This window comes from Diceros bicornis, chromosome 21 (genome assembly GCF_020826845.1).
Source record: "Diceros bicornis minor isolate mBicDic1 chromosome 21, mDicBic1.mat.cur, whole genome shotgun sequence".
In the NCBI taxonomy this organism is placed as follows: Eukaryota; Metazoa; Chordata; class Mammalia; order Perissodactyla; family Rhinocerotidae; genus Diceros; species Diceros bicornis.
Genome location: NC_080760.1, coordinates 18,674,971 through 18,695,351, shown reverse-complemented (window position 1 = coordinate 18,695,351; position 20,381 = coordinate 18,674,971). Strand labels below are relative to the sequence as shown.

The window sequence follows — 20,381 nt, the reverse complement described above, 5'->3', positions numbered from 1 at the left end:
CTCAAAATGAAAGCCCAAGGCCTTTACAAGGGCCAGCAGAGCCCTTCACGATCTGTCCTCTCACCTTTCTGTTGTCTTCCACTACACTCCCCAGACTTCATTTGGCCCTCTGATTTTGTTTGGCCAAGGTAGTGGTTTATTGTTTTATTTTTGTCTTTGCCGATGTAACATGGAAAAGGCAATAAATATAACTAGGCAGGTGTTATGGTTCCTTGCAATACAAGCACCCATTGTTTTACTCCTTGCTTGCTTAAGCATTTACATACCTGCAGGCCCCTGGCCAGCTGTGGAACAGCCCTTACACTGTAGGAGGCAAATGTGGAGCCACTGAAGGTTTCAAGTAGGTCAGATTTGCATTCAGATAGATTATTTTGCTTTCAGCATGGAGAATGGATTTAAGGGGAACTCCACTGGAAGCAAAGATTGGAAGAGGGACAAGTTAGGAAGTTTTTAAAACAGTCCAAATGGCAGCCTGTGCTAAGGCTGTGGTTGTTAGTGGGAGTGGAGAGAAGATTCCAGATTCCAGAAATACTTTTAAGGGAGAATTGGCAGGACCTAGTGCTTGACCGAACATGGGATTTCTGCCTTGAGTCACTTGATGGATGAAGGTACTACTTACTGAACATGGAATTTATATAGGAAGACGAAATTTGAAGATAAGGAATGGGAAAAAATGTAGATTTCTTTTTGGACATTTTATTTTGAAGCATCCAAGGAAGAGCCACTGCTCTGTACAGCAAGCAACTGGATTTAGGGTTCTTAGGCTCAGAGGGAGAAGTCTGGGCTGGAAATATGAGTTAGCCATGACTTTTTGAAAACTGTTCATTTTTTTTCCTAATTAGAAGTATCCTTTTTCTTTTTTCAAACTTCACTTTTCCCTTAAACTCGTCCATCATAACTCTTTCTGGAATACACACTACAGGAATCCTCAATTTATTATTCCCCTGTCAACAGCCTTCTCAGGTAATTTTTAAAGCTTAAATATCTTGAAAATGCAGCAGTCCTAGCCGATTGGGGCAAAAGTGTGAGGAGGATCTGGTTCCTAAAGCACGTGAATATTTAACTTTTTATACAAGTGTAGGGGAGGAAGACTATCCTCTACCCACTCTGGGTCCTTTCTGGCTGGGCTACAAATTAAATTGACATGAGACTGAGTAGCAGGAGAAAATCAAACAAAGCTTTATAACATGTATACATGGGAGAGACCCAGGAAAAACTGGGTAACTTGACAAAATGGCAGAGGTTCTCCTCTTAAATACTATCTTCAGCTAAAGACAAAGGAGGATGTTGGGGGTGCGGGAAGTCAGCTATAGGAGATTACAAGAAAAGCACAGTAAACAAGACTAAGGTTAATATACAGATTTAAGTCCTTACCTTCTGCACTAAGAGTTTCTAGAGATAAGGTCATCCCCTTTTCTTTCTGGTACAAAGAGGGAGATACCTTTACAAATGGAGATTTCCCTATAAATGTAAATGTCTCTTACAAAGGATAACTTCTACTTTTACTTGGTTTTCAGAGCTTTGATAAGAATGGCTTTAGCAAGGACCCTCCCAGTCTATCCATACCCTGAGTTATCTATGGTGATGGCTTGTCCCGGAGTCAGGCCTTCTATCTTAAATTCTTTTAGGCAGTTAGTGCGTGTGGTGGGGGGGAGGTGAAGAGGGGTGTCAAAGTTTCCTTTCCACTCTTTTGTTCTTGAAAATAATCAATGAAAAGAGAGATATTTTGAGGTGGCCAATTCCAACTCCCACACAGGCATTTCATACAACTGGGAATCAGCTCAAGAGCGGCGTGTTGAATGTCCTCCTTCAGTATCAAGAAAACCCTGAGGACCGATTCTTCCCTTTCTTCCTCGTCTCAGGACCATCCGTCTGGCCCCCCTCTCCCGCCCCCGCTTGCCAGCGGGTCTTTTTTTTACTACTGGACGTCGAATTTCCTGGACGGTGCGGGCGGGGTCTTGTTGAGGCAGAACAGGCCTGAGCGGCGGTCAGTCACCACAGTAACGAGTCCTGGCCACTTCGGTCTTTAAGGGCGACGCGCGTCTCCAGGGCCGTCTCGGGTGGCCGCGCCGGGGTCGGGGCGCGCGTGGCCCCCCCAGCCGTTGGCGGCGGCTCACGCCCTTGGCCCTGAGGAGGACGGGCAGAGCCGGCCCGCACGTCCTTTCCTCGGCCCTGAAAGCCACGGGCCGCCCGCCGGTCAGCGCCCGCATTGTCTAAGCTCCATAGCAACTCGGGCGCGGCGCGGGCCACAGAAGCCGGCGCCGCCCAGGCCCGCGCGCCGCTCTGCGTCCGCGTCCGCGTCCGCGCTCGGGGAGAGACGGGCCGTCAGGACGGGCGCCGGGCCCGCGCGCGGATGGGGCCCTGACGGCACGCGCGGGCACCGGGCGCGGGCAACGGCGGCGGCATGCCCAGGAAGCGGCTCACTACCGGTAGGGGCGGGGGCCGGCGCGCCCGTCGACCGGGACGAAGGACGCGGCGCGGGGCGTCCGGGCCCGACGACGCACTCGCCGCGGGATTTCCCTTCTCCTCGCCCGGGCGTCCCCTCTTCCAAACATTCGAAAACCTGGTCGCACTGCCCTCTCGTAGCCTTTTATTACGAATTTCACCCCCGCCCCTACCCCCTATTTATATTTCCTCATTGGCACCGTCTTATTTTATCTTGCTTCCTTCTCCATTTTGCAGCTGGAATAATGGAGGCCTCCATCTATTAAGGTTAAGTCCAGGGTCACAGTGAATTAGTGATCAAGCTGGATTCCAGAGGCCTTTCCTTCCCGCTTCCACCTTGAATTCCAACTTAAAATTCAATCCATGTGCAGAGAATGAAGAGAGGGCCAAAATTTTACGGAGCTTGCCCATGCATAAAGCAGGGCTAGATGCCGTCTCAAATTATTTCATTTACTTTAAAGGAAATCAGATTTGAGTGAGATAACGTAATATTTTATCGTTTCAGAGCCACCAGCTATTACAGAGGAAGAATTTGTAAGTACAATTTAGAGGGCTACTTATTTTTTTTCCTTGGCTTTATTTTAAATAGAAAATCATGGGTGGGAGAAAAAAGCTGTGTATTTTCTTTTCTCCTTTTTGCCAAATGAATATAATAGAAGCTGTGGCTTAGTAACAACGGTGCTGAATACAGACTTTTTTACATTGTTTAACAGGTACATTTTTAAGAAGGAGCCAATTGATTTTTATGGTGGATTCTATTCACTATTAGAGTTCTTTTACATAAATGACCTCATTTAATTTCTCTAAACTCTGTAATGACTCCATGAGAGGTAGGTTTTATCTCCATGGTTTTTTTGTGATGTGGCTGTGGAGTTCCTGGTTGCAGTAAACATTGGTAGATAGCATTGATTGATTGATAGTAAGTGATCAATTTATAGTTCTAATTCCTTTAAAAATGTACTAAATGTTGTTTTCAGGACAGACTTCTGGAGAGTTGAGTAATGGTAAGTACTAAGGTCAAGTACATTACATACATTGTCATTTAGGGCAGTGCTATGTTTAGGGTGGGTTATGTTGTAATTCCTATTGTGTATTTAAGGAACTTACCCAAGGAGGTAAGTTAGATAGGAGGTAGCAGAGTCTAATTCCTACTAAGGTGTGAGTTTGATTCCAAGAGCTCTAACCACTTCTCTATATTATTTGCTTATGTCCTGCAGCACTTATCTCTCTTGTTGGGTAATTGTCTTATTTGCTTTTGGCTATTTACTCAACAAACATGAGTTCTTCTATATTCGTAGTGCAGTACTAGATGCTGAGGACAAGCCTCAAGAAGTTTGCAGTCTAGCAGGGGCTGTGAGAGGAGAGGGCTAAGGCTGCATCTGCTAGCAGCTTCCACTTTTGCCCTTTCAGACCTTTGGGTGAGAGAGAGACCAAGATAGAGGCACAAAGAGCATGTCAGAAACTCCATCCATCTTCTTGTTGTCTTGGTATAACTGTGTAGTGGCAAATTTCTTTAAGCTGCTTCCTGAACTTTCCTTCATTCCAGCAGGAGGTCAGCATTTCTGGAGCTAGCTAATCTTTTCCATAGAGTTCCAGCATAAACTCTCTGAAGAGCACTCAGCAACTTTACACTTCAAATTTGAGCAATCTGCTAACTTCTTCAGGTCTTCGCAACTGTCTGAGAACTCATAACAGCTTGAAGACTCTATTAGCCACACCCCTTTCTCTTGGTTTCTTTGATACTACTATCTCCCAGTTCTCCCATCTTTCATTTTTGTGTCCCTTTTTCTGGCTTCTCTTTTTCTTTGCCCATGAAAGTGTTGATCTTTCAAGATTCTGTTCTACAGGCATTCTCTGGGTGAGCTCTTCTCTTACTGTAGTTTCAGCTATTGTTATTTCACAGCGCTTCCAAATCTACACACCTCCAGCCTAGACACCTCTTCTGATGCCAGAACTCTGTATCCATTGGGTTATTGGGCACCTTCATCATCTGGATGCCCCTGCATCACCTCAACAGTCTAAACTGAACTTATCTCCCCTCCTCATTTTGTTTTTCTTCCTCTTTTTCTTATTTTGGTTAATGGTGCCACTAGCCGTTCGGTCACCCAAGCCAGAATCCTTCTTCCCTTTTCTTCACCTCCTGCCTGCAGTCATTTACCAGGTTCCTTTCACAGCCAGATCTTTTTCTCCATCCTCACAGCTACTGTCTTATTTCACACCCTCATCCCTGGGCCTGGACTTTGGCAGTAGTCCTGACTGATATCACTGCCTCCAATATTCTGTCTGCCAACTCCAATTTTTCTTTGCTTAAAGCATAAAGTGCAAACTCCTGTGCATCAACTGTGCTGGATTACTTGCTATTGCTTTGTTCTGTCTACCTTGAGATTTTTCCTTCCCCCATCACTCCACCCTGGCTATCAGATTGCTATTAACTCTTTAAGAAATTACCATGTTACTCAATTGCTCAGCGCTTTTATTAATCCTGCTGTTTATTGAATGCCGACTATATGCTAGTATTTAACCTCAAAACAACCCTATTAGGTGGTTATTAACACCCACATTTCACAGATGAGGAAGTCAAAGTTCACACATCTCATAACTGGCAAAGCCAGAATGTGAAACTGCTCCCTTTAGCATTCAGAATCTTCTCCATAACTTTTCAGCCTTCTTTAACGTTACCTCCCACTACTTTCTGTGTGATAAAGACAACATTCATACGTTTTGGGTGTGTAAAGTACTTCCACATGGCTTCTCCTCAGCCAAAATGCCCCACTTGCCTCCTTGCCTTTGCTGTCGAGCTTCGTCTCAGTTGCCCTCCCCTGTCTATTTCACAATCTTGCGCATTCTTCAAGGCCCAGGTCATCTCCTCCATGAAACCGTTCCAACCTAAAATCATCCAGACTACCTTTGAGCTCTGTGCAGCTTTCAGCTGAGACCAGTTTGTGACCAAATCCTCAAATTCATATGCTCACCAAACATTGTCTGTAGATTAAATGATTCATGTCTTGCACATATATTTCCCTCTGTTTTTCAAAAGCGTAAACACATTTTTTCTCATTAATATTCTTAGAAAAAAGTGTGTTGCAAAGATCTCTAGCTCCCCAAAATACATTCCACCCTTTTCCATGATATATACTAGACATATTGCTCTCCAGAATAAAGACTACGTTTTCTAGCCTCTCTTGCAGCTAAATGTGGTCATGTAACCAAATTCTTATCAATGGAATGTAAACAGAAGTGTTGTGTCCTACTTCTGAAAAGCTGATATTTACAGAGATTGAATAACTGACCCCTAGGTCACACAGCTGGTAACTAGTTGAGCCACAATTAGAACCTGGGTCACTCTGATTCGAGTACTCACATAAGTGTAAAGGGAGAGAACATGCCCTTTTTCTTCTTTCCTGCTGGCTGGAATGCAGATGTGAAACTGGAGCTGAAGCAGTCGTTTTGAATCATGAGGTAGAAGTGGCATCTTGAGGATGGCGGAGTCACAAGATCAAAGAGGCCTGGGCTCTTGATATTTGGGAAGCCATGATGCCAGTCCTGAACTGCTTATGATTACATGAGAGAGAGAAACTTCTGTTTTATTTCATAGCCTTATTTTGGTTTTCCATCATTAACAGCAGAGTCATATACTAACATAAAGTGCTCCTATATTCAAAGGAACTATTTTTATATTGTGTTTTCTCAATCAATGGAACTAAAAAGTACAGTGCTGTTGTGGGCATCTGCAAAATATTTTAACCTTTACATGGAGTCTTCATTCTCAAAGGAGAGAATAACTTATTTAGTTATGTTGTCAGAGACACATTGCCTTATATATATTTTAACATTTTGTGTGTAAATTTTACAGTTTCTTAACAAAATTATGCTCCTGTAGAGATGGTGCCATGTAGCACAGTGTGTAGCACAGTGCCCAGAATATGCTATTAGATGGTTAATAAATTTTGGTTGATAGATATTTTAATATATAACAATTAGTATAATTTGTTTCACTTATTTTTTTTTTTTTGCAAAGCTTTATTTGATATATATTCTACATTTCTTAAGCACCTCCCTCCTGACATTTTTCTACTTTAATATCTTTATTAACTTTGTATTTGATTGGTCTTTGATAATTCTCTTAGGGAAAATATATATAAAAAACTTAATATATTCAATTCTTTCATTAGTTCCTTTGGGCAATGTACGAATACATTCTTGTAAATAAGTCAAACAATAAAAGTGATAAAGTGAATGCTTCTCTTCATTACTTCCCTCAATTCCAGCCTCTCTTGTTTTCATATTCCATAAAAACCGAAATATAAATCATAGCTAGAATAGTAGACTTTAGACTGCTTTATGATACGTTGGGATTTGATTATGTGTTAAGTATACATTGAGAAAAGTTTAAAGTGAGAGTGACCCTTAAAATTCTTTTTAACTTTTAAATAGAAAATAAATTAGTATTAAAGCCTTAAGTACTTGACGCTTAAATCCAAAATAATCATATTTTTTTCTTGTGCCTTAAAAATCATTTGAAACGATGCAGGTAGGTATGTCATGCTCAAAAGTAGTCTTTGTCAGAGTAAAACTGTGGAGTATAATCATCTATTTTATTGAAGGTTTTCTGATATAAAAAACCCCCACAGTTTCATTAACTTAAAAAGCAGATGCCATTTAAAAAAGAAAACAGTAAAGGGGCCGGCCCGGTGGCGCAAGCGGTTAGGTGCGCGCGCTCCGCTGCGGCGGCCCGGGGTTCGCTGGTTCGGATCCCGGGCGCGCACCGACGCACTGCTTGGTAAGCCATGCTGAGGTGGCGTCCCATATAAAGTGGAGGAAGATAGGCACAGATGTTAGCCCAGGGCCGTCTTCCTCAGCAAAAAAAGAGGAGAATTGGCGGATGTTAGCTCAGGGCTGATCTCCTCACAAAAAAAAAAAAAAAAAAAAAAAAAAAAAAAAGAAAACAGTAAAAAAATAAAACCAAATCCCCTTTATTTTACCATTAAATTAAGAGAGACTGTAGTTTCACGCAATATTTACTGTATTTTACTTGTTAAAAATGATGTTCATTTTTAGCTAATCTTTAGTCTGTTCAAATTTATATTCTGTTATTTGTATAGGTTGAATGATGTTATAATAAACACTGGCATTTCCCACGTGTGAGGATATTCTTGTTATTCTAATGTAATATGCAAAAAGATCCATATTTCCAGTCCTCATGAACAAGAGTATCTAATTAGATGAAAATTAATGACCACTTGGTGTTTATTGTTTCAAATTGTAGATATGGTAGACTGCGCAGCAATTGGGTTGGATGAACTGTGAGCATGCCCTTGGGTTGACACACTAGGTGGCATTATATGGAAATGATGGAGGGCAGGAGCAGGTGGATGTAGGTACCTCTCCTACTTTCCCCCTGTTCCCTTTCTTTCCTTCACAGAGTGCAGAGCTAGATGCCAGAAGCGTTTTGAACAAGTCATTTGGAAACCGAGATGGGTCCCAGAGGTCCTTTGGAAAGTGTTAGGCTGTTTGGAATTCATTCATCTCTATGCAGTCCAATTCTCTGGTTGGAATCAAATTCTCTTATGCTTTTTGGAACTGCAGAAACTGCATTAAAAGTTCCGTCAATAAGTTAGTCAACAAGTATATTAAGCAACTACTTGCACTTATTGCTGTATTAGGCGCTATTGAGGACACACATTGTCAGTCACTATTCTCAAAAGTAATATACCTTCTGATTGGAGAGATAACCTTTAATATGAAACATTAAGAGGATAAGTGGTTTATATTTAAGTGAATTGTGAAGGTTTGAAACAAACTTGCATTTGGTTTGGTCTTAGAGAAGCGTTTTACCCATAGGTAAGGTGTAAAATTGGAGAAAAGGTGATTAAAGGTGTGAGATAGTCTCTCTTTTAAATTAGAATATCGGATTATAAGGACCTTTGTACAGGGAGAAAACCTTAGGGTATTTGGCCAAATGAATTGACTGAGGCCAAGTAGGTATGATTAGAGAGTATGATTGGACAGAAGGGAATTGAGAACTTCCTCCAGGAGAGAGAGTCAGAACAGAAACCAAATGGAAAAATACTTCTGGGTAGATTCTAACATGTGATGATAACCCTTGGGAATAAAAGGAGGAGAGTCCATACTTTTGCTCTTTATTACATGAGCCACTCTTATTTTCTCCCTCCTTCATAGAATCCATTCATAATACAGTACAGTTTTGTGAACCGGTGAGGATCTGATAAATTTAAGAAGGTTTTGCATCTTAAATTTCCAAAACTCCTTTGATCTAAGCAAGATACTTTCAACAAGCCACTTGTGGAGCTTGTTTCACCTTGTGTTCCCTTTTTCTGACTGTTTTCCTCTTTTGGCAACATCTCTCCTTTTTATTAGTATTGTTTTATTTGAGTCTTTATTAGGCCATCAGTCTTTCCTCTTCAGGTTTCATGTCCTCAGTGTAATCATTCTAGCATTCATTCAGCAAAAACGTTGTATGCATCTATTATCTAAAGGCATTGGGAATTTAAAAAGTGAGTAAGAGGGGCTGGCCCAGTGGCGTAGTGGTTAAGTTCGTGCGTTCAGCTTCGGCGGCCCAGGGTTTGCCATTTCGGATCCTGGGAGCAGACCTGCTCACCGTTTGTCAAGCCTCATGGAGGACCTAGAAGGACCTACAACTACGATATGCAGATGTGTGCTGGGGCTTTGGGGAGAAAAAAGAAAAAGAGGAAGACTGGCAACAGGACCAGTTAGCTCAGGGCCAATCTTCCTCAAAAAAAGAAAAACATGAGTAAGAAACAGTCTTTTCCCTCTAGAAGTTCACAATCCAGTGGGTGAGACATGTAAACAGATAATTATAGTATGAAGTGTTAAAGGTTATGATAGGGAAAACATAGATGACCACTACTACACACTTTTGGAAAAGAAAGTTTGGGTAGGTGAATAAGGGGAGAAAAGATTTTCTGGGTAGAATAATCAACATGTGCAAAGGTGCAGGACTATAAAAAAAATCTCTATGACTGGAGCATGGTGGTATGAGATGGGAATAGACAGCTGGGCAGGAGCCAAACTGCGTTCATTATAAGCCTTTTTTGTGGTAGAAAAGGATTGGGGATTGGGGGACAGGTGTAACTGTTGTATTAATTGAAGTATGGTTACGAAGACTGATCCATAATGTAGTGTGGGTAAGGAGGAGTAGGAAAGATGAGGTTTGGCATCAAACTTGAGGAGGTTTGAGGAGGGTGAAACAGAGGAACTTGATGGTGTTTCCTTGTACATAAGACCCCATCCCCAACATTTTATTATGAAAAAATTTAAACATATGAGAAAGTTAAAATAATTCTGTAGTGAGCACCTGTATACCCATCACCAAGATTCCTCTTCCTTGTTTATATGGTCTTCTTTGTGTATCTTGGATCTTTTAGTGTTGTGAAGGAATTGTAGTTTATCTAATTTGAGGGTGCAGCAAAATTATTTTTTAAGCAAAAAAATTTTACCTACCATAATTAGCAAGCATGTATAAACTGTTTTGTTTAACCTTCTTTCAGGAAGAAATTTGAGAAGTTTGGACTAAAAACGGAAAAGCTGACTTCACTTTCACAGATGGCACACCTGTAATAGATGAAAAAACAGGTTTCTAGAGTGTATTCAATTCTGAAAAAATGTTCCTACCTTCCATTGCATCATTCAGTAGAGAATCTGTGTTGCAAGTTTGCAGTCAGGTTCATGTGATGATGTAATGGAGGAATTGATTGTGACTCAGTTTCCTTCTTGATTGTACCACTAGCCAGTTTATTGGTTATTTGGAAGATATTCAATCTGAATATGGAGACAGTTCATTTTAATACGGCCATGTGACTAGATTGTGGAAACTTATTGAGAGTAACTGAGCTGCTTCTCCAGATCAGAGCCTTAAAAAAAATCTTTTTTAAATTAAAGGACTTTGAGAATAAAGGGTTTATCAGATCCTCATTGGTTCACAAGACTTTGTTACTGATGTGACAAGATTTCTGAACACATTGAACTAGAAACTGCAGTGGGAAAATGTGCTCGTTTATTTAGAGAAGTGGTGTCCTTCTCAATAAAGTGTGACAAGGGAGTTGAGCAGACGGCACTTGGAAGTACACCTATTTCCATTGCAGAACTGCCCTGATATGAGCAGAAGCACTGATGTTTAATATTGGTAGAAATTAAGATACAATTTCAGAAAAGAAATACAGATTTTGATGTATTTGAATAATACTTGACGTTTCCATAGTTGTAAGTGCAAACTTGAGGATGTGACTGAAGGCCAAGGAAAGGCTCTTTCAGTGTGGTTCGGTTTCAGGGGGACTGAGGGAGCTGAAAACAAACTGCTCACCAAGTGGTTAGGGCGGTGCTACTTGATCAGGGTCTGCCCACTGGTGGGCCTGAGACTCATCAGTCCAGGTTGAGATGAGTTCAGAAATCGAGAGAAAACATATAGAAACTTATAGTAATTTGACAGAGTGTGTTTGTATCCATTGAATTTAATGGTAAAAAGTTGGGCTTGTATTATGTATATCTTTTATTTCATTTTCTAGTAATTCAGTCTTATTGTATTTTGTGAAAGATATCTGTCTGAAATGGATTGGGGAAAAAACAAAACAAAACAGGTACTTCATCACAGATAGTTTAGAATGCACTGAGAGTCTCTTAGAAGTGTGAGGCATTTAAATGAATATATGAATCTGAGGATTATCTAGAAATTTCTGGCAATGCGGCTGGTCAAATTCTAGGCAGTATTTAAGTCCATCTGATTCTATGAAGTACACATTCTCTTTTATAGCTAAAAATTAAAAATAAAATGACTATTTTAGAAAAACTAACAAGGGCCTGTACTCTACTACGTTGTTAATTAAAAATACTCACCCTTCCCATCTGTGGATTTCTGATCATGAGCGCAATAGCGCAAAATTTAGCCACCTGTGTTGTAGCACAATGCCTTCTGCCTAGTGAGATACCAAAAATATCTATTCACTTCAGTTGATTTCTCCTAAGAGTTAGGAGAAACTAGATAATTCACTAAATAAAGTCCAGAAAATTAAAGTAACTTTGAAAGGTAAAATTTGAAAGGTTATGAGCCTTATAGCCTCCACCAAATGTTATCTCCCTGGTTCTGCTTTATTAGACCTTTGTCAGTCAGAACTTTGAGAATATATTACTAAGGCACCACTACAAAGGTAGTAGATTTGTGTGAGTCTTAAGTTTCTTGTTGTTGTTTTAATCAGTTGAGATTTTTAGTAAACTAAATCCTTAGTTTGTTGTTGTTTTAATCAATTCAGATTTTTAGTAATTTTCTTGATATAAATCTGATAAGTGACTGTTTATAACTCTATTCCAATACAGCAATTACTTAAAGAAATTACCGTGAAGATCTGTTTTCCAAAGTAGGTGTTAATATACTGTAGTATCTTCCTTGTACTTCAATACTATGCTTCAAGAAATTTTGAAAAATTGGCCAGTATAAGGAGAAAATAATCAGCCATATGGAAATAATAGCATTGTGTCATATTGTCAACTTTCATGTTAGATTTACGAAATTGAAATATAATTATGAATAACAAAATAAACACATGTACTGTACAACAGAGTATGCCATGATGTGCTTTTGACACAATGGAAACAATTACTAATAAAATAAGGTGTTTTATTTGGAAGAGAGAATTTGTTCTTGGCAGTGGCTTTCCAATTTTACCAACTTTAAAAGTGACTATGTCAGTGGATGAGATAGTTATGGAAAAAATGTATACAATCTTTATGCTTAGAACACATGCACTGTCAAAATTTCTTCATGCAAAATTTAAACAGGACCCGGATTACTAAAACTATATCATTCTAAGAGGGAGGCAGTAGAATATTTTCTTTACTTAGCCTATCACTTCCATTAGGCAATTTAAGAAATTTACATTCTGAATTTCATTTTAACCACAAACACTGGTTCTGTCTTTATTGACTCTGCCTTTATTTTTATGAACTATATGGGTATTTTAATATGTCAGTGGGAAATTTACCATGCGTGGTATTTTGTATTTGTTGATGTTTCATTTAAGTGTTGTGCTATATTTTTCATGTATTCTGTTTTCCAGCTAAGTACAGTAGCAAGGTCTTTTAAGAGTAAGCTCCACTCTGTTTTCTTATTTCTTCCTTCCAAAGATTGTAGAACTGTGTTCTGTTTATAGTGAAGATTCACTGTTGACTGACTGAAAAAGATTTGAAGATCTACGTTGTAATCTATTGATAGCAGAATTAGAGAATAATATTGGCGTGTTTTAAAACATCTTAGTATAAGCGTAATACTGTGTTTTATATTTTTGCAGGAAGATTCTTTGGCAACAGATGATTTCCTTGTGGACTACTTTAATGAATTCCTAAGCCTTCCAGTGAGTGTATTGTTATGTTCTCTGGAATATATTTTCAAAGCAAAATATTGTAATCACTGGATTGTCTTGTAAGACAAATTTATCAGGGATAATATTTTTTTTTAAATATTAATTAAAGCATTGAGGTAAAGTTTGTGTCTTTTTATGGAGTTAATCATTTGGGTTTGAATCATATTTAGGAATTATTCTTACTGAAGAAAGCTGTCAGTTATACAACAATAAAAAATTTTTCAAAAAATAAATAAAAGGGAAAAAAAAAGAAAGTTGGAATTTTTACAACCATCAAAAGCATTCTGTACAAAATCTGATACGGTTGTATTTGGTGCTGTTTCAGTCTTTGAAAAGAGGTGATAAGGACAGAATATTTAAAAATTTAAGAAACTAAATTTCTTGCCTTGAGGCAATTATTGTCATCCTCTTGGACAGATATTAAAGTGGAATTTGTATTTAAGTCAACTGGAGTTTTATATTAATGGTAAATAAGACATAGGTGGATGCCAAATAATAGATTTTCAGTCTTAGAAGTGACTGATAGAGTAAGTATTGAGGGGTTCAGGAAAAGTGAAATGGGGGCACATAAAAACGCTTATGTTGTTGTATGTAAATAAAGTTAATCAAGAATGTCAGATAAAAGAAAGATAAGGTTTTCATTATTGTTATGAAAACTTTTTTCATTAACATATTTCCCAGGGAAAATTTGGAATATGAAAGTCACAAGTAATTTTAAAGGGAGTCGACCATAAAATGTGAACTCTCTTAAAGCCTAACCACAGAAAATGTCTTTTGAAGGGAAAGTACTAGATGTCCTTTCTTGCCTAGATTGGTTTTTGTATATATGTATGTATCTAGGCACGCATGTTTGTTGTTTTGTGATATTTTCTTTTTTCCAAAAGAATTTGTGCTTTCTCTTCCATTTGGCACAGCTAGGTCTCTGGAACCGTTACAGAGGTTAGGTTGAGAAACCAAGCTACCCTCTCTCTTTCCAGCAACAGGCCTAAGCCACATTACAGGATGCTCTGGCAGGTTTTTGTTTGAGCTGACTCTTCAGCTTTTGTCATCCAACTGTATATTATAAAAAACCCAGCAGCATCCCAAAATTGTCAGAATTTTGTTCTTCCGGGTTATGTAGTCTTTTCTCTAGACTCTACATTCTCCATAAAAAGTACACTTTTGTGACATTTTAAAAAGACAAATCTCTGTATTGGGTCTGATTTCAGTTTCTCAAGATTAACATTTCATTGTCTCCAGATTTGTGATTATTTTGAGTTTTACTTGCTACAGAAAGTAAATTCCCCTGCCTAACTTTCTTTTTTTTAAAAAATCTATTTTAATTCATAAAAGTAATATAACAATAGTAAAGAAAATTCATTTAAAATGTAGGAAAAATTCAGCTATAGTCCTGTCATCCAGTCAGAATAGATGTTACCATATTTGTGTGTTTTCTTTCAGGCTTAGGTGAAATGAAAGAGTGTAATTTCTGTTGAACTCTGTCTACGCAGTCATGTGTTCATCCCACCCCAGGAGATACCTGCACTTTGACCCTTTCATATGTCCCAGGAGGCCCACCTGGGCCACTTCTCCCTTCTTTCTGTCTCCAAATCCTTCTGCTTTTACATTCTCTCTCTCTCTCTTTTTTTTTTAGCTCCTTTGCATCTACACTTGGTACCACACAGTCTACCTATTAACTACCCATGCTTCATGCCACAAGATGGGGGGAGGGGAAATGTTGTTACAGGTTTCCAAAAGGAATTTGGGAGCAGGAGGGAGAAAGAATGATGGATTCTCAAAGCAAGTTCCTGGCAAGATTCTAGAACAGATTAGTAATGTTTGGTTTTTGAGCACTCAGCTAAGAATTAGAAGCCAGTGTGGGTTGACTGAGAATAAGTGTGCCAAACTAATCTCTTTTTTTGGATGGTTATCCACTGGTATTTTAGGGAACCATAAATTTAATGTATTATGATTTCAATAGAGTATAATAATAGTAATAATAATAATAAATGGAACCATGTTACTTCCTGCTCAAAACACTGTCTAGTGACTTCTCATTACACTAAGGATAAAATCTAAAATCTTATGTGATCTGGCTCTTGCCATCTCTTAGTCTTTATTTCCTATGCCTCTTCCCCTTGTTAATTCTTTTCCAGCCTCACTGGCCTTCTTTGTGTTTCTAAACATGAAGACACCAACTGTATTCAGGGCCTTTCCGCCTGGAATGCTTTTCCCCAAGATACTTATATCACTTTCTCCCTGATTTAAATCACTTCTGTTCAGAAAGCCTTCCCTTCCAACCCTGTCTAAAACAATACGCCCAGCGCATGTTCCACTTATGCTGCTTTATTTGTCTCCAAAGCCCTTATCATTATCTGTGAAGTTAGTTTTCAAATATTTGAATGGGTTCACTAACCATAGCTAGTAGGAATTGACTCTTAATAGCCTACAGATTAAAGTCCAGATTCCTTAGTATGGAATTCAGGACCCTTTGCAATTTGGCCTCAGCCTACCTTTTCTAGCTTTATCTCTAGCTTCGTACTACTGGTGTCAACCTTCACCCTCTTTCCTGCCTCCTCTAACCCGCACCCACTCACCTTGACCACACGTATTCTTCCTGTGCTCATCTCCCAGGGTAATGGTTAGTAACAGGAGTGAGATGGAACTGCGTTTGAGCTTAGCTCCTCCATTCATTACTGATGTGATCTTAGACACATCCCTTAATTACTTAATTCCTCAATTTCTTTCTCTGTGAAAACAATATAATTGTCTTACAAAATTGTTGTGAAATGAGGTAATGTATATTAAGTGCCTGACACAGAATTAGTGCTTCTCTGTCCTTTTCCTTCACTAACTAGACCATCTCATCTTTCATTCCTAAAACATGAGGGGCAGTCACTCTTTAATTAGATTGGTGGGTCATTGTCAATTTAAAGGATAATCTTCTGTGCCACACAAATCTGTCATTGGCTTTGAGTTTTAAAAACTGTTTTTATCAGAGACTTGGATAAAACACTGCAAGTGAACTAGTGTTTTTCCAACTTAAGGTCACTCAGCTAGAAAGTGACAGAGTTCACCCAGGCCCATATGGCTCAAAAACTTGTCCTACTACACGGTAATGACGATAGTAGTGGCAGCAGAGTAGTAAACTGATAATTTGGATAACAGAATCTGGTCTCATTTTTATCATGATAGTCTGAGATAGACTAAAACAAAACTAATGTGTTTTAAGGTGCATTAATAGAAGTATAGTTAAGATCAAGAAAAATAGGAGTCTGGAGCATAGAAGGCACTCAATAAGTGTTGTTTTGAATTGGATTGAATTGTCAGACCACGTTTAGAATATTGTGTTCCATTCTTGGGGCCATGTTAAGAGTTGCTCTGCCAAACCGGGCTTGGGGAGACTTAGCCAATGAACGCTCTGAAAGCCACGTCAGATGAAGAAGGGTTGAAAGAAGTGTGGGTGTTGAACCTGGCTGGGGAATGGTAGAAAGGTTGGAATGGAGTAGCTCTTTCCAAATGTTTGAAGATCTGATTGAGAAAGAGGGGTTAACATATTCTGTGAAGCTAGCGGGCAGAACCAGGGCCAGCATTTATGAGGAAATTGATTTTCACATTCACTATAAGAAGGACGTTTACAGTTTGTTTTCTAACAATAGAATGGGCTGGCTTGTGAAGGAATAAACTCCCTGTGATTGAAGATATTCAGGTATGAGTTAGAAAATCTTTTGGGGGAATATTTTATAGGGGACATACGTATTGGGTGAGATTATAGTTTTCCAACTAAAGAAAATTTGATTAATTCCTTCTTCTCTGTTTATTTTATCTCAGGAGCTACATTGTAAATTTCCTGAGGCCAAGGATAGGTCTCTTTGTTCTCTGTCTCCCAAAGCTTCTTGAGGATGATTCAGTTTTTATTTCCACATCTTCCGTGTAAGATTCTTGAAATAAACGAATAAACCTTCTAATCTTTTCTTCTGCCTCCTCTCCTCTACCACTTGCACTCTTCCAACCCCCCAAAAAACCCAACAATCTAAGCCTGAGAGTGTAGGTATATATTATAACATTCTCCATCTGAAAGGCCCTTTGGTCATCTAGATTTCTGAGACTTCTGTCACTACTTCCACATCTTTAGTGACATGCCCAAGGTTCTATAACTGGATTATGGCAGAAATGGGCCTAGGAATCAGGCTTTCTGGCTCCTACACTATTTCTTTCCATTACACCATTACACCCTTGGGATACATTGTAAGATCCAGAAATTGATGGCTAGTAGCCTGCCTCCATGTTATTTTTTGATGAGGGGAATCCAGGACAGTTGCTGCTGTTGTAACTGATTATGGCACTTTCCAAATCCTAGCTTTCATAACTTCATTCCGTTTGTTCTGGCGCCAGGTTCACATTCAGATATTGTTTTCATTTGGTGTCTGGGAGGTTTTTTTGCTGTCAACTCTTTATGGACAAATGTTTGCTTATTAAGTGTTCTTCTGTGCTATAGTGTGAAAACATTTTTTTCTTCTTTTGGTTTTGTTTTCTGTGTTTTATGCTCAGTGACTGTTGTGGGATTGAGTAGATGAGCCCCCATACAGATTTAGGTTGGTGCTCTGTGGGTGGTTTAGAATGTTTGTGACCTTTATGGTTTGCAGAAGCTGAAGGGGTGGCCTGTTCTATACCCTCCTTGCAAGGATAGGTATGTCATATGTTTGCCAGACCATGCTTAGCTATGTGCCTTTGGAATTTTACCATAACTTCTTTTTTTGGACTGATTCTCCACACTTTTTTAAAATCTGTAAACTATTATAATTTCTTGCAGCTTTATGAAGGAGTTATATGTTAGATGGATTGTTGAGTAAGGGGAGAGAGAAAGAAAGAGAGAGTTTAGATTTGGGGAATGAGTGAGATGAAGAGGGATGAAGGACTTAGGTCTTATCCTGCCAAAATTTAAATACTCAGAGATTGGTTTTTAAAGGTGTTGATGGAGCTGTAGGTAGTGCTGCTTAGTTCAGCGTTTATTTATACCTGTGGACATTTTGACAAGCCTTGTAGCTCAAACATAAAGCACTCAGATTACCTAATGTAACTCATTTTATTAACCAAGGATATTTTCTATGCATTTTGTGTGGCACGTTATTCCTTCCATTCCATTGGTGAATATGTCCAGTGAATAGTTTATAGTTAAACATCTAAAATGATAATAAAACTTAGATTAAAAGAAGTTGTTATTGGTAACTGACTTGTTATATTCAAGTAGTCAGATGTTCTTCATTCACTGACTCGAATGCATGTTTAAAATACATCTTTGGAGCTCAATTAGTAGAGACAGAGTTGGAGCAGAGATGACCATGTATTAAATAAACCTAGTCATTAGTTTTTAATTTAAATACTGTTCAGCTAAATAATTTGGCACCCAGTAAGTTTCAGTGGTGCTGGGCTGGCAGTTTAAGCACATCGCTAATTATTCACAGGTTTTTTTTCCCTCCTCTTTTTCAAAGAAATGTGGAACTAGCAATTTATTGTGGTAAAAATATTTTCATGCACTTGCTTTTTCTGTGAAAATATTTTTCGCACATGGATGACTGGTACTACAAAGTTAGCTTTCACCACCTTCAGGTCAATTCATTTTAGAACATTTGGAAAATGATAGCCTTGAAATAAGAAAATTAAGTAAGGGAAAGAGCGGTCTGTAACAGCTTGTGGAGGATTGGGTTTGAGGCTCAAACTTTTCCCATCATATGATTAAAAGCTGAGTGTTCTCTAATTCAGCCTACTCAGCTTTCTGGGGGAAAGGCTTCCTACATCATTCATTTCTATCTCCTCCACCTATGTGTCTTTTATTGTCGCATACTAAACTAACTTTAGGAGTTTTGTAGATAAGCTAGGAAATGGTAAAAATAAAGGACTGGATGTGTGAGAGAGATTATTTTTAAGCAGACAACAGGACTTTGTGTAATAATTGAAGACCCAGGTCTTTCTCCTATGCCTAGAATATAGATGGCCACACCCCTCCACCATACGATATGAATACAGGAGAGTCAGCATGAAGTAACGGACAGAATGTGGGCTTTGAAATTTGTCTTAACCTCGATACTGTCTCTCTCCAGCTAAAAACTTCAGTGGCTCCCCATCATTCTGAGCAATGATTCTCAAACTTGAGTGTGCATCAGAATCGCCTGAGGGCTTGTTACACACTGAATATTGGGCCCCACCCCCAGAGTTTCTGATTATAGAGAGGGGCCTGAGAATTTGCATTTCTAACAGGTTCCTAGGTGATGCTGATGCCACTGGTCCAGACACAACACTCAGAACCACTGACTCATCCTCTGCCTTTCTCTCCAGGCTTATATCCTGTTATTATCCCCTTGAATCTTAAGCTTCAGTGATTTTCACCTGCTTGCAGTTCATCAAATGTGTCCTTTTATTTTGTGCTCCTGTGTCTTGATGAACTTGCTATTTCTTTTGCTGAATTTCCTTCTCTCCCTTGTCTACTTGATTAGAATGCCTATTCATTCTTCAAGACGCAACTTTCTCTATACAACTTCCCTAATTTCCTGAAGATAGTCAATGAATCTTCTGTGCCATCACTCTGCTTTGTACATAATTCTGTCATAGTTATTATGTGTTCAAGTGGAGTTTCAGTATACATGCATTGTTACTCAAAATGAATTATTCATGCTCTGCAGAGAGAATGAGGGTGATTTAAAGAGTGAGGATGGTTGTGTCTGTTGTACCAATGCATAAACACACATATCCCAATCCATGAACATCCTGGAGAGGGTGTGAGATGGAAGATGAGAATCTGCTATTCCCTCAATGGGTCTCATCCTTCTTGCCTCTCATAGTGTAGTCATCTTATAATGCTGAGGGTGATTCTAGTGTTAAACATATATATTTTTGTATAAAATGAACTTTAAACACAAGGCCACCACTACATCTGGTCCTGAACTGAAGAATCAGTGACCCATTTCAATGCCAGAGGAAAAAATGGCTGTGATCAACTTCTTGAGAGATATGACAACATTGTACTTTATGGGTGTTTTCAAGAGTTTTAAGGGATAATTTTGAGTAAATATGATTTCACCTTATGTACTGACTGTAGGGTTCATTCTCTTTCTAGGGTGAGTCTTTATTGTCTCTGTGTATTTACACATCTTTCTTCTTCTGTTAGATTAGCATACTCTGAGGCCTGGTCTGTGTCTTATTCATTTCAGGGTTTTGTGGAGGATGCTCTGGATGGGCTCACTCAATGGAGCAATATATCATCTATCATGATATCTCATTTAATAAGGATTTAATAAATAGTTATTGAATAAATGAATGAACTAACAAAGGAACAGTGGAGTTGGGTGATCTTATTAAACAGCAGAAGATATAGACTCTTTTTTCCTGGAGAGACAATCATGGATTGATGGAGTATCAAACATGGAAGTCATCTTGGAATTATTTGTTAAAACCCCTTTTTATGATGAAACTCAGAAAAGCAAAGTAATTTGCCCAAGATTTCTTCCAATAAGTCATTCTGCTTAACCTTTTCTGGATAGATTCTAGTTTAGCCAAATCCCTTTTAAA

General features: G+C 38.9%; 1 protein-coding gene across 1 annotated transcript in view; it reads left to right on the top strand.

The window, feature by feature from the left end:
* The first annotated feature begins 1,799 nt into the window (after positions 1-1,799).
* The window catches only part of RGS22 (regulator of G protein signaling 22), a 124,113-nt gene continuing 105,531 nt past the window's right edge, over positions 1,800-20,381 (top strand). Inside the window, exons 1-4 of the mRNA XM_058564475.1 lie at positions 1,800-1,944; positions 2,032-2,429; positions 2,938-2,979; positions 12,765-12,827. Of these exons, the coding sequence (XP_058420458.1) occupies positions 1,800-1,944; positions 2,032-2,429; positions 2,938-2,979; positions 12,765-12,827 (648 nt within the window). The remainder of the gene's footprint in view (positions 1,945-2,031; positions 2,430-2,937; positions 2,980-12,764; positions 12,828-20,381) is intronic.